This window comes from Hypomesus nipponensis, chromosome 8 (genome assembly GCF_054491055.1).
Source record: "Hypomesus nipponensis isolate SF chromosome 8, ASM5449105v1, whole genome shotgun sequence".
Taxonomy (NCBI): domain Eukaryota; kingdom Metazoa; phylum Chordata; class Actinopteri; order Osmeriformes; family Osmeridae; genus Hypomesus; species Hypomesus nipponensis.
The window spans coordinates 14,382,489-14,394,755 of NC_140368.1; the positions used below are offsets into that span (position 1 = coordinate 14,382,489).

Below are 12,267 nucleotides of genomic sequence, written 5' to 3' on the forward strand. Positions count from 1 at the left end.
TGGAGGAGAGGTGATACTGGTTGGTTGGAAGAGAAGGAGGCCAAATGTAGCTCATGAAGATGCAGCGCTAGATAACTTATTAAATTGTAATCAGATATAAACAACTTGTTGGTTGCCCTATTATGTCCTATTATCCTCCTATCATCGCCCTATTATGTAATTTGAACGCCCTGAACGGCATCATTTGAGTAATGAGGGCAAGCGTAGGCTTATTGATTACTTAAAAAACGTTAAGTTTCATTATGCATCATAGAGGAGCCTAGTTAGAGAAGGATTTAGCAGTTTAATATTAGAAGCCTATTTTATTAATAATTTTCAGAGTAACCTCAAACCTTTCTTTTGTTTCTTTGACCTTACATTTTCTTTGAGGGCTTAGTGGTCTCGGTTTAACATCATTATTTATAGCGACATAATTACCGGACACTGTTAGCTCGCAATGTAGACAAAGAATGCCCCTGCAACAAAGTTGTAACTTGGTAACAAGTAGCCAGCTAGAAACCGAGCAGAAGTTTGTAGCCATATAAAGGCCTATAAATATAGGCTACTTGATTTGGCTGCAAGATTCGCTGATTTTGAGTGTCCAAGATATGATGGATTCTGATCTGGATCAACAGTCTAGCCATGTAGCTAAGGCTTGTCCGGGAAGAGTACATTTTTTTTTGTACGGCAAGTCTGGAAGATCAATTTAGGCTAGTGCTACTTGCCCCGATGCACTGGACAAGTTATTAAAACTCAAACAAAATAAAATGCAATGTTAGGCCTACTTCACGTTATGTGCCACTCGTTACGTCTATCGATTTTATTTGAGCGAATTCTGCATCAGTAAAACCACCAACCCAAGATCTCTACAGACCAGCTAATTTCCTGCTCAACACTTCAACGGGGGCTTATTACTTGAAAGATGAATTAGGCTATTTACGGTCGTCTCAATTACACCATGAGGGGTGGGAAATACTGTGATTTGCTTAAGAAGGCAAATGGCTAGTAAAACATAACATTTCATAATAATTTCAATAAATCAAGCAGCGCAGCAAGACCCAGTAAAATGTATATCCTACAGCTAAGCAAGGCTGAAGCAGGCTGACATTAATTATTTTCATGAACAGACAAAGTTTTGACATTGACAAAGTTTAGGCTGTGGCAATGAAGTTCAGGTTAGTAGTCAGATACTTTCACCTATTGAAAAACTTTTGAGTAAGGGGAAAGCCAAACATGTTCCGTCGCCGTTTGACTTTCTAAACATCTCTAAAGAGATGTTTTTGTTAGCTACTCATTAGTGTCTCGGGTAGGCTACAGCGTTGCAGTGAGCCGCCACACTGATTTGAAACCACAGGTAATGGTCATTTCACCAACAAATCGTTTATTAATGTCAAAATAAATCCTACAACAAAAACGTATTTGTGAGGAATGTTTATTTTAACGATTGAAAACAGATGCATCATGACCACTGTAGTATGTGTTGCCCAAGCAACAGAGGCTAATGTCATGATGCTAATGCTTCAGTGAAATAGTAGACTACCGTTTCCGAAAGTAGATGTGGGCCTACTTACTTAATAATATCAGCTAATATTGTACATTACATTTCACAATTATGTTTCACACCACAAAGTAAAATGATTAAATATCACCCTGGCCTCTTTGCTTGTGGCGTTTCTGCAGCTGCCTTGCAGATTAGTATCCCCCAAGTTAACAGATGGGAAACTAATGTTCTGCTAGAGATAGTCACGCGAGTTTTCGTGACGTTGGTGACGTTAGTGGCGTCAGTGACTGTGGCTAGCAAGTTAGCCACCGTTAGCTTCACTTTTTGCCACAAAAACGTAATTTCTACTTAAACCGTGCAATGGAACATAAATCCCAATACAACCAACGCAATCGCTACCGAGACGAACCTTTTGACATCGCCGTTGTCTATGTAGTCCAAATATTGAGGCATCCTTAGGGGGGCGAAAAGAAACAATAAATAATAAATAATATATATGTGAGATAACAATGGTTTGTGCTCGCCAAAGGCAAGCACACCCCAATAAAACAGAGATGAACCTCCTCCAGGGGTGGTTTAAATATAACTGCTAATCCAGGTTTAGACTAGGTTTAAAATGACTAGTGCAACAGATTAAAATTTAATCTAGATTTAAATGGAAATTAAACAGACATTGCCAAAGGGTTAGATTCACCCTAGATTAATTGTGAACTAAGGTTAAACTAGGTTTAAAGTTTGGTGCGACTAGATTAAAAGACAAACCTTGTTTAGACCTTGTTTAAGAGTTAATCCTTGTTGGTGCAACCCATCCTAGGTGTTCATTTTAGGACATGGTGGGTTTCATGTGCCATCTTAAGGACTGAATTGCAAGATGCCATCTATCTGCTGTGCTGTGGGCTGTGATAACAGCAAATCTCAAATATATAAATGTACCTTTTACAATGTCCCAAAAAACCCTGGGAGAACTGGACTCCTACAGAACAGGATAAAATATTTGAGCATAACATTCAGGACAGCTAGCTAGCATTATGCTAGCATTAGCTATATCTAATGATAGCTGTCCAGAATAACAGTGATATAAATGTACTAGTAACAATAGTTAAAGTAAGGTATTTTATAACAAGCTTTCATTATGACAAGGGGAGTCATTGTTCTCACAATCTGGCAGAGTGAGTTAAATAACGTGCAGTGCCGTCTTGGGTAGGGTAGGTTTTGGTGCCTTTAAATGCCTAAACTTAAGGCCTTAACTTATGCCTTAACTTTTTTTACAGTAAACTTAAGGCTTAAGGGCTTCCCCCAGTTGTGTATGGAGAGGGATTGTGGACGTGGTCAATATAGATGTCAGCAAACATCAAATTTGGCAGGTTTTTACTATACTTTAGTGGAGTAAGCAGTTCACTTGTCAGTAAATAAGGATCAAAATCTAAAGTCTCTATCTTATTAAAATATTGTTGCTTTTCGTTGGCGCGTTTGTTTGTAGTATCCATGGCAACCGGAGGACAATGGGTTTATTTTACACGTGTGAACTGTCTTGCAGAAAACAACTATTTCGTATTATATCAAATACTTTGCTTGCTGTACCAGTTAACAGAAACAACACCAAGGTATTCACTTTAAAAGCTGCTACTTTAGCTAATTCAGAAAGCTAGTAAACAGCTCCCTCATCTAGCGCTGACAAACTTTTTTTCTGACAAAGTTTAGTTTGAGGGCGTTTTGTCTGAGAATGACGGCGTTTGGTTTGAGAGCGTTTTGTCTGAGAATGACGGCGTTTGTTTTGAGAGCGTTTTGTCTGAGAATGACAGCATTTGGTTTGAGAGCATTTTGTTTGAGAATGACAGAGGTTTTTCTGAGACTGAAGCCGTTTCGCCTGAGTCTGATGACTTTTGGTTTGAGTCTGACACTTGAGTCTGAGATCTGATGATGTCCTAAAATCTGGGTTCCCGCGGGGTCTTAAAAAGTCAAAAATTCAGAACTTTACATATAAGGCTTTAAAAAGCCTAAAAAACTGCCAGATTTTCATCCGAGGTCTTAAATTTCATTTAGTCAGGTCTTAAAAAGCGTTTTCCCTCGTTCATTTCCAGAAACGGCCACAGAAAGTTATTACAAATGAGCAAAAAAATAATGGATCGACTGACACGTCGAAAGCCGAGGTGCTGTGGATACTGCACACGGTGACTAAACATCACTTGTTTAATAGCAACAGTGAGATTGGCGATCTCTTCCGAGTGATGTTCCCTGACTCGGTAATCCAAAGACGTTCTCTTGCGGGCCCAACAATATTGCTTATGTTGCGAGATTTGGATTGGGGGAGTTTATAAAGAGGGAATTGATTCGTACCATAAATGGGCCTTATGTTAGCCTGGCTGCTAGTCCAACTTAGCCCCGCCCACAACAAAAATTTAGTCGGGAAGTTGGGTCTGGGGTAGCTCAGTTGGGGAAAAACTATGTCCGAACAGCAGCTGTTCGGACCAATCAAATTGTCAGGGCAGGCTTTATACGATGATGGACAGATGGTCAACAGTAATGTAATCAACTACATCACCAAAGAGTGCTTGGGTTTTCAACCAACAACATATTACGGGGGGCCAAGATGGCGCTGATCCATGCAGACATGCTGCATACTTGATCCCCGGACAAAGTCGGGATATACACACAATAAGTGATGCAGACCTGCAAACTTGACGCTTTCCGGCGACAATCGTGGTTTTCTTCGTCAATTGGATCATTTACGTGAATCGTGTAGAATTTTTTTTTTTGTTGGGGGGGGGGGGGCTGAAGGGGGGCCCTTCTTCAGGCTTAGAATTGCGAAACATTATTGGATGATTCTTATAATTGACATTTATCTGGGCTAATCGGAATCTTAGCACTTTTTTTCTTGGCCAATTGGAATCTTAGCACTTGCGTCAGAATCTTGAAGCACACAGCGTCAATTGTTACTTGCACTGGCCAGCTTGCCTACCGAAGTTGAGTTAGCCAATGTCGTTAGCGATGCTAGCTAACGTTAGTTTGCTAGCTGTATATAACATTTCACTGGGTCTTGCAGCTGTGTGTTTAGCAAGTCGCAGTATTTCCAAGCCCTAATAGTGTAACTGAGACGACGCTGTAGATACGGCGTGCATATATGTGCTAGGCTGTATAGAACTAGCACTATATGGGATTGTCTGTTGCACAGTACTAGTAGCTTAAGTACTAATGCTATCTATCATGCCCCCAGTGTACTGGCAGCATCATACATTTAAGCAATTAAGACTTGCATGTGCAGTAAGTAATGTCACGTTAAATAATGTATTTAAACTCAAGTTTGTGTGGTGCGTCGCTGTCTTCAATGCCACAGGCTAAACTATGTTAAAAGAAATGTTTTTTATTTCCGGCATAGTCAGTGAAGTTTGGCTAGCAACAACAGCTATCATGCAGCTTCTCCATGCAGGGGTCTTGACTGAGACCAAATGGTCGGCTTTTTTTACTGACCATGATCGCTCCCAGCAAACTTCTTTTGAATTAGCCATTTCCCCCTAATTAAATATCAAGCTTATTTACGTGTTTGGGGGCATATCTTCAGTTAGCAGATGGTACTGTTTGAATCGCAATTCCATCTGAAAAATACTGCTGGTGACAACGTTGTTAGAATAGAAATACAGAAATTGTACCATCTCTAGTTCTAGCATTAAATTAGTTGCATGGTCTGTAGAGATCTTGGGGCGAAGCTGCAATACATGCGTACATAACAGAGAGCGTTAAATTCTGTAGAAATTAAATGTTTTATGTAGTTAGATGGTCCGAGGAGATTGAGGGGAGTTGGTGAAGCATCCTGGTGAGTTGCAGTCATTCGCCTTAGTTCTAGTACTAATATGAGGCCAGTCTCCATAGATAACTATATTATGTCTATGGATATCTATGCCAAGTCTCCTCCACGTTTCCCCAACGTGACGTCATCACCAAATTGCGCTAATATGCTAATGCTAACACCAAAAACAACAAAAACTGCTCTTTAACACCATTTAGAGACACCATTTGGAGATTTTTTAAACAATATACATATATTGAGTGCTTCATGTACCCATTTATCAACAGTGATGTTTAACCTGTAATATGGCCATCAAGTCAAATCACAAAAAAATCGAGCCTGGGGCACGCCCCCCCACCCCCCGCGACACTGTATCCTTTTTTACTCTGAGGAGTTTGCAGGTCTGGAGATGAAAACTTTAAAATATATATGTGTCAAAAATAGTCTATATCATTAACATCTAACTCTAGTGACTGATATCAAGTTTTGTGAAATTTGTATGTATGGGCAAACGCAAAGATAAACATCCCTCCGAAAAGGACGACATGGAGAGTAACGGAAAAATGACTCCACACCAGTCTTCTGATCAACAGCAAAAGGATGAGATGATAACATATACATCTGTTACAACTGACACAGAACATCCAATTTGGCCTTCTTTATCTTCCATTACAAACACTCCAACAAAGAGTCCGGCGCCAAAAAAAGGGAAGGTTGTGCCTTCGCATGATACAGATCTGAGCATGGTCCTTGCCGCCATTCAGTCTCTCTCCACGAAGTTTGAGGTAATAGTTCAGAAGGTTATGTCTGTGGAGACAACTGTGAGACATACCGAATAAGCCGTTACTTTTTTGAATGATACGGTAGAGAAACTGGTTAAGTATGTCGCAAATCAAAACGAGAAGATAATGAATCTAGAGAAGAAAATAAACAACTGAAATGTCAACTATTGGAGGCAAATAGTTACCGACGAAGATGGGGGCTACGACTACAAGGGTTGGATGAGAAAGATCTACAAGAAGACACCCGTGATCGAGTGATAAAAATGCTTGGCAAGGTTTCCCCGAAAATTGCTGTGAAATTGCCAGAAGTAGTGGAAGAAAAAAGATAATAATTATGCAAGAGCTAGCCTATAATCATCCAGATATGCAATGTTTATGGACATAATAACAAGTGTTTAAATTCATGCATGTTTGAAAAACTTAACCGGATCTTGTTCGACTTAAAAAGCAAGTACAGAGATGCACATGCGCTGATAGGTGGAGATTTTAATGAAGCCCCTGATGATGCCCTGGATAGATTTCCTCTGAGAAACAGTGTATCCAATAATTATCAGCTTCTTTGTGATAACCTACAGGTTATTGATGCTTGGCGCTTCTTACTCCCACATAACAAAGAATATACTTGGAATAATAATGCTTTCACTCAAATCAAGAATTGATTTTTGGCTCCTATCTGCTAATGCTGTTCAGTTTATCTCTGATATTTCAATTGGCTACTCACCTTTGTCAGATCATGGATTTATTACGAATTCATTAAAGGGGCAATTGACTGTTTTTTGGGGGGTATTTCACACTGTTCATTAGGGTCTCCAAATGGCTAGAAATGGGGGAGCAAAATACCAGTAATTTTTTTGGTCTGGAAAAAAGAAATATAAAAAGGAACTCTTTATCTTTAAATATTAATGATAACATTACTACTGACACCTCAAATTAGCGAACATCTATATTCTTTTTATAGCAAATTAACCAGTCAAATTATATTGACAATAGTGTGAGATCCTTTTTGCATAAAACCAAATCATATACTCCAGTAATCTCAAGTCTATTTAAAGTTGATTGTGAAAAAGACCTTTCTCTGGATGAACCAAGGCAATGCAGTCTAGGAAAAGGGGTAAGTCCCCCAGCTCAGATGGACTGACTGTTGAGTTTTATGCTTTTTTGGGACACCATCAAAACACCACTACTTAATGATATAATGTATATCATTAAGTATATAATGAATGCACTATTAATGAAGAGCTATGCACCACAATGAAACAAGGTCTTATTACCCTTATTTTAAAGCCAGGCAAAGATCCTCTTTCCCTTTATAACTGGAGACCAATAACATTACTAAATATAGATTACAAAATGTTTTCATTAGCAAATGCTAAAAGATTAAAATCTGGTTTAGATTGTGGAATTACTTTCTTTGAATATCCTAAAAAGTTCTGAGATTAATGGTATATCTATTTTTGACTGGGAGATAAGAATATCACAACTTGCTGATGATACAACCTTGTTCTTAGAAAACAATGATCAAATTAGCAAGTTTTTTAAATTATTGATACCTGTTCAGACGCACCTTTTCTGGCCTAAAATTTAATATTCCTAAATGTGAAATAATTTGCTTATACAATACCCCTGAAACAATGCTACATAATATACCCGTTAAGAACACTGTGGAATATCTTGGCATCAACATCTGAAGCAACAGGTTTTATGTGGTAGAAAAGCTGATGGAGGATTTGATATGTTTGACTTTTTTGATGTTAATAACACTTTCAAAATTAAATGTATTAAACAGTGTGTTACCTTTCCTGAATCTATGTGGTACTTTATCCCATCTAATATTTTTTAATTGGTGGGTTGACTAAAATTGTTGTTATCTTGCAACTTTAACCCCCTAAACTCCCTTGGAAATTGTCCAAGTTTCATGAACAGGCTCTCTTGGCATGGAAACTTGGTTTTGTCCAAAACTTTTCCCCACACAAATTGAAGATATGGAATAATGAATTGATAATAACTAAGAACAAATAGATTTTCCTTGAGAATTGGCATGAGAAAAGAATTGACTATCTTTATGATAGTCAATAATGATTGACTCAGATGGGAATATTTACTCCTATCATGATTTAATGTTAAATCACAATCTTCAGTTTATTCACAAAGAGTTTCTCACAGTGATCAAAGCTATACCTAATGGTCTTGTTCATTTGATGAAGTGTCATTTAACATTTGGAAAGATTATAAAGACTGAACCAACATTCAAAGTCAGTGACAAGAGTATTTATAATCCAAAATGTAATAATAAAATGATAAGAAATATTTTCTCTTCAAAGAAACGTGCCACCCCGAGAGGGAAGTTCTTTTGGAATTCATTAATAGACAATATAAATGGGAAAAACATGGCTTTTACCATATCAATTCTGCATTCCTAGCAAAGTTAAAGATGTGCATTTAAGAATTTTACACAAAATCTACCCTACAAATGAATATGTATCGAAATTTAGCAATGGTGAGCCAAACTGTTCTTTCTGTAAAACTGATCTATTGATCAGTAGTCTATTGATCATCTTTTTTCTAAATGCCCTCTTATTGGTAGGGATGCACCGATCCGACTTTTTAAGTCCCGGTACCAATATCGATGCCTGGGCTTTGTGTATCTGTCGATACCCGATACCGATCCGATACCGTTGCTTAATTAATAATAAACTGTATACCTCCCACCTTATACCTTCCTTCAACCATGTGGAAAATACTAAAGGCACCAGACTTTCCTATAAGACAAAATAACAGATGTAATCCACTGTATTCTTATTTATTTGTTATTTAAAAAACAATTGTGCATTCAAAATGTGAAAATAGAATGTAATCAAACGTAGGGCCTATTAAAATAAATAAAATGTAGCAGTAGAAACTAAATAGTGTATTGGTCAAACATACAATAGTATGTTGTACATGTAAAAAATATTTGAATTTTTATTTATTTGTTGTCGCTGGTTTGTGAACCATGGAAGTTTTTAGCTTGAAGCATTGCACCGTGCGGTTTACAGCTCGTGTCCAACCAGTAGATAGAAACTTAAAAGCAACATGGAGTGAGCCAAAGAGTTGGCTGTGTGGAGATATTTCACGCTTGCAACGCCAACTAGTTCGTCGGCTGTTTGCAATGTCTGCAAAGTAAATGTTTTGAGGGGTGGTGGTAGTACTGCAAAGTACAATAGTTCCAATTTAATCAAGCACTATGCTAGGAGCACGCCAAATTCCTGCAGCTCAACGACTGTACTATACTGTAGAATCTACAGTGTAGAACGAGTAGCGTCGCACATATGTGATCGTTCGAATGCGGGTCTCGCAGCTTGCATATGCGATTTTGAAAATTCCAACTTAATATTTTCCGATAGACAAAAACTATGCGACAAACGCTGTATGGCTTCAATATGTACTAATGAGTACGCTAACAGGTAACAATAGCATGCTAGTAGCATTGCTTCGAGTATTATGCTTGCTGTGGGCACCGTCGGAAATATTTTGAACTCAAGCATCTAAAGGTTCGGTTAACTCATGCTGCTGAAAAATGACATAGAATATGCTGTGAAAAAAAGGATGGATCGGCCAGTGGATCGGCTAAATTTTCCGATCCCCGATCCAGCTATTTGGTCAATATCGGGGCCAATATCGGATCTTAGTATCGGATCGGTGCACCCCTACTTATTGGTAAATTTGGGGTTGACTTGTCAAATTTCTTTACCTCCAAGTTTAAATCAGATCTTGTATTGATAATGCATAATGTTATTTGTCATCTTTCTCATTGCAACTTAGATGTTGAATACATAGGGAATGTTTTTATTTTATTAGCTAAATTCTTTATACATAAATGTAAATTTTCCTCTATAGTGCCTACATTTCTTCATTTTCTACATAACGTCAGTTACCTCGTTAAAACGCTAAAACTTGTGCATAGTGAAAAAAGTGTCAAATTGGTTGAATTATATGAAAAGTTTTGTTAATTACAGTATAACCTGTGCCTCTTTATTATTATATTTTTTTTTATAATTGTATATTATTTAAATTGATCTTGAAGAAGTCTTTCATATAATGGTCATTGCTGTATTGACTGAACTGTCATTGTATCTGTTAACATTTTTGCAATAAAAAACAAAAAAACAAACAACATTTTACGTTGCTCCGATTGGTTGTAGGTCTATCCAATTTAGTGAAGAGGCATTTTTTTCCGGGTTCAGTTGAAATACCCCATACTCACAGCCCAACGGAGCAGTTTCAGACTCATATTCTGACTAGAATTATGAGTATGACAACGTCAGGCTACGATCGTGCCAAATGACGTTGTGTCCTTGGGCAAGGCACTTCACTATTTGCCTCGGGGAGAATGTCCCTGTACTTAGTGTGGGTCGCTCTGGATAAGAGCGTCTGCTAAAAGACTAATTGTAATGTAAATCCATCTCTTTGTAACCTTGAATTGTGTCAGTGTACACCAGGTCTCCACCATCATGTGTAAGAAGGAAAATCTGCTTTTTACCTAACTTTACATCTCTCCTGCCTTGAATAGATTGTTATGGTGTGAGTTGCAGAGTTTTGGAAAATTGTCTGTATTAGATTTACATTCACTCATTTAGCAGACGCTTTTGTCCAAAGCGACTTCCAAGAGAGAGCTTTACAAAGTGCATAGGTCACTGATAATAACAAACAAGATAGCCCCAAAGCATTGTGGGTAGCCAAAACAAGAAGCACACATTGTGAACAGCCAAAAAATAAGTGCCAAAGGGAAGAACCATAAGAGCATGTAGTTAAGCAAGTTACAATTTAAACAACATGAATCTCTAAGTGCAATATAATGAATGTGTAATATAATGAAGCCAGATGGCACTCGCTTCTGCTGTTCCAAGCTCCCGACAAATACATTTGAAAAACGATATTCAAGAGAAGGCAAACATCTCCGGGGTTTCCCGCAACACTTTTCAGTTAAGGAGGCCGCATAAGGAACACAAGCTTGCCGCCTTAACTACATTGTTAACCCCCCCACCCCGATCTGACAGCAAACCCCACCCTACCACCTTAACTAACACATTTCCTGAGGGAAACCCTGCATCTCTATGGCCAATATCTCCAAAACATGTCAACTCACATCAAAACAATGTATATGGATGAATAGCACCACCGGTAAGAGGAAAAATAGGTATTTTAGAATTTTGGGTGAATTGTCCCTTTAACCTCTAACCTCCTCCTCTTGCACTTTTTCAATATGAAGTCCAAGATGACGGAAGAGGTGATTGTCATCGCCAAGTTTGACTACATGGCCCAGCAGGATCAGGAGCTGGACATCAAGAAGAATGAGCGCTTGTGGCTCCTGGACGACTCCAAGTCTTGGTGGAGGGTCCGCAACGCCACTAACAAGACTGGCTTTGTGCCCTCCAACTATGTGGAGAGAAAGAACAGCGCCAGAAAGGCCTCCATCGTCAAGAACCTCAAAGACACACTTGGTAAGGAGGCCTAAATAGTGTTAGTTAAAGAGTAATTAATTGTTACACTGTCAGTTATTATAAGTCAGCACTATTGATTTCCCTACATCTTTTGTAGGGAACATCTGAGCAATAAGGAATTCAACCAAATTAGTTTCTAAGCTTTCAAGTTGCCTAAACGAAGCATACTTAGCTTAATGTTGCTAAGAGGTGTCAGCCAACATCAGGTTTAGTAAAGGGAAACTGTCATTTTAAATATTTATTTTAGACCATGTCCGAGTGCCGTGTTTCCCCTAGGATTTTTTTTAGGATAGCCTAATTATAGGGGAGGAGGCCGCCCCTCCGAAACAATGGTAGGGGAAACACTGAAGTGTCTTTGACCCTACTGTCATTATATTTCTGTAGGAGTGCAGTCAATTGATCTAGGCCAGCGTCTTTCGTTTTGGATCACAAACCTTTTGTGTTGCTATGAGATACACCATCGGAAAGAGGTCCTCAGTTGTATTGCTAGGGTATGCCACGACTCTCTCACAACTTGGAGAACCTGAAAGTCATAGCACTGTAGCCACTACGGGTCCAAAGGTGTCTTTTGACAAGTTGCTTGGATCTGCTAGTCAGGTAAGATACATAAAAAAATTGAGGCTCATAGGATTTTCTTAATTGTTGCAGTTTTATAACAGGTATACTATAGTTTTTTTTGCAGGGTAGGTGAAGATAGTAGGGGCATGTGAGAGTGTGTTGAAAGACTGGTTGAAAGATTTT

The 12,267-nt window shown here is 38.4% G+C and overlaps 1 protein-coding gene across 3 annotated transcripts in view; it reads left to right on the top strand.

The window, feature by feature from the left end:
* The window catches only part of nck1b (NCK adaptor protein 1b), a 115,207-nt gene that overhangs the window by 57,955 nt on the left and 44,985 nt on the right, over positions 1-12,267 (top strand). For all 3 annotated transcript variants that reach the window (XM_084702873.1, XM_084702874.1, XM_084702872.1), the window contains exon 3: positions 11,295-11,526. In XM_084702873.1, coding sequence (XP_084558999.1) covers positions 11,301-11,526 — 226 coding nt within the window. In that variant the 5' untranslated portion in view covers positions 11,295-11,300. The remainder of the gene's footprint in view (positions 1-11,294; positions 11,527-12,267) is intronic.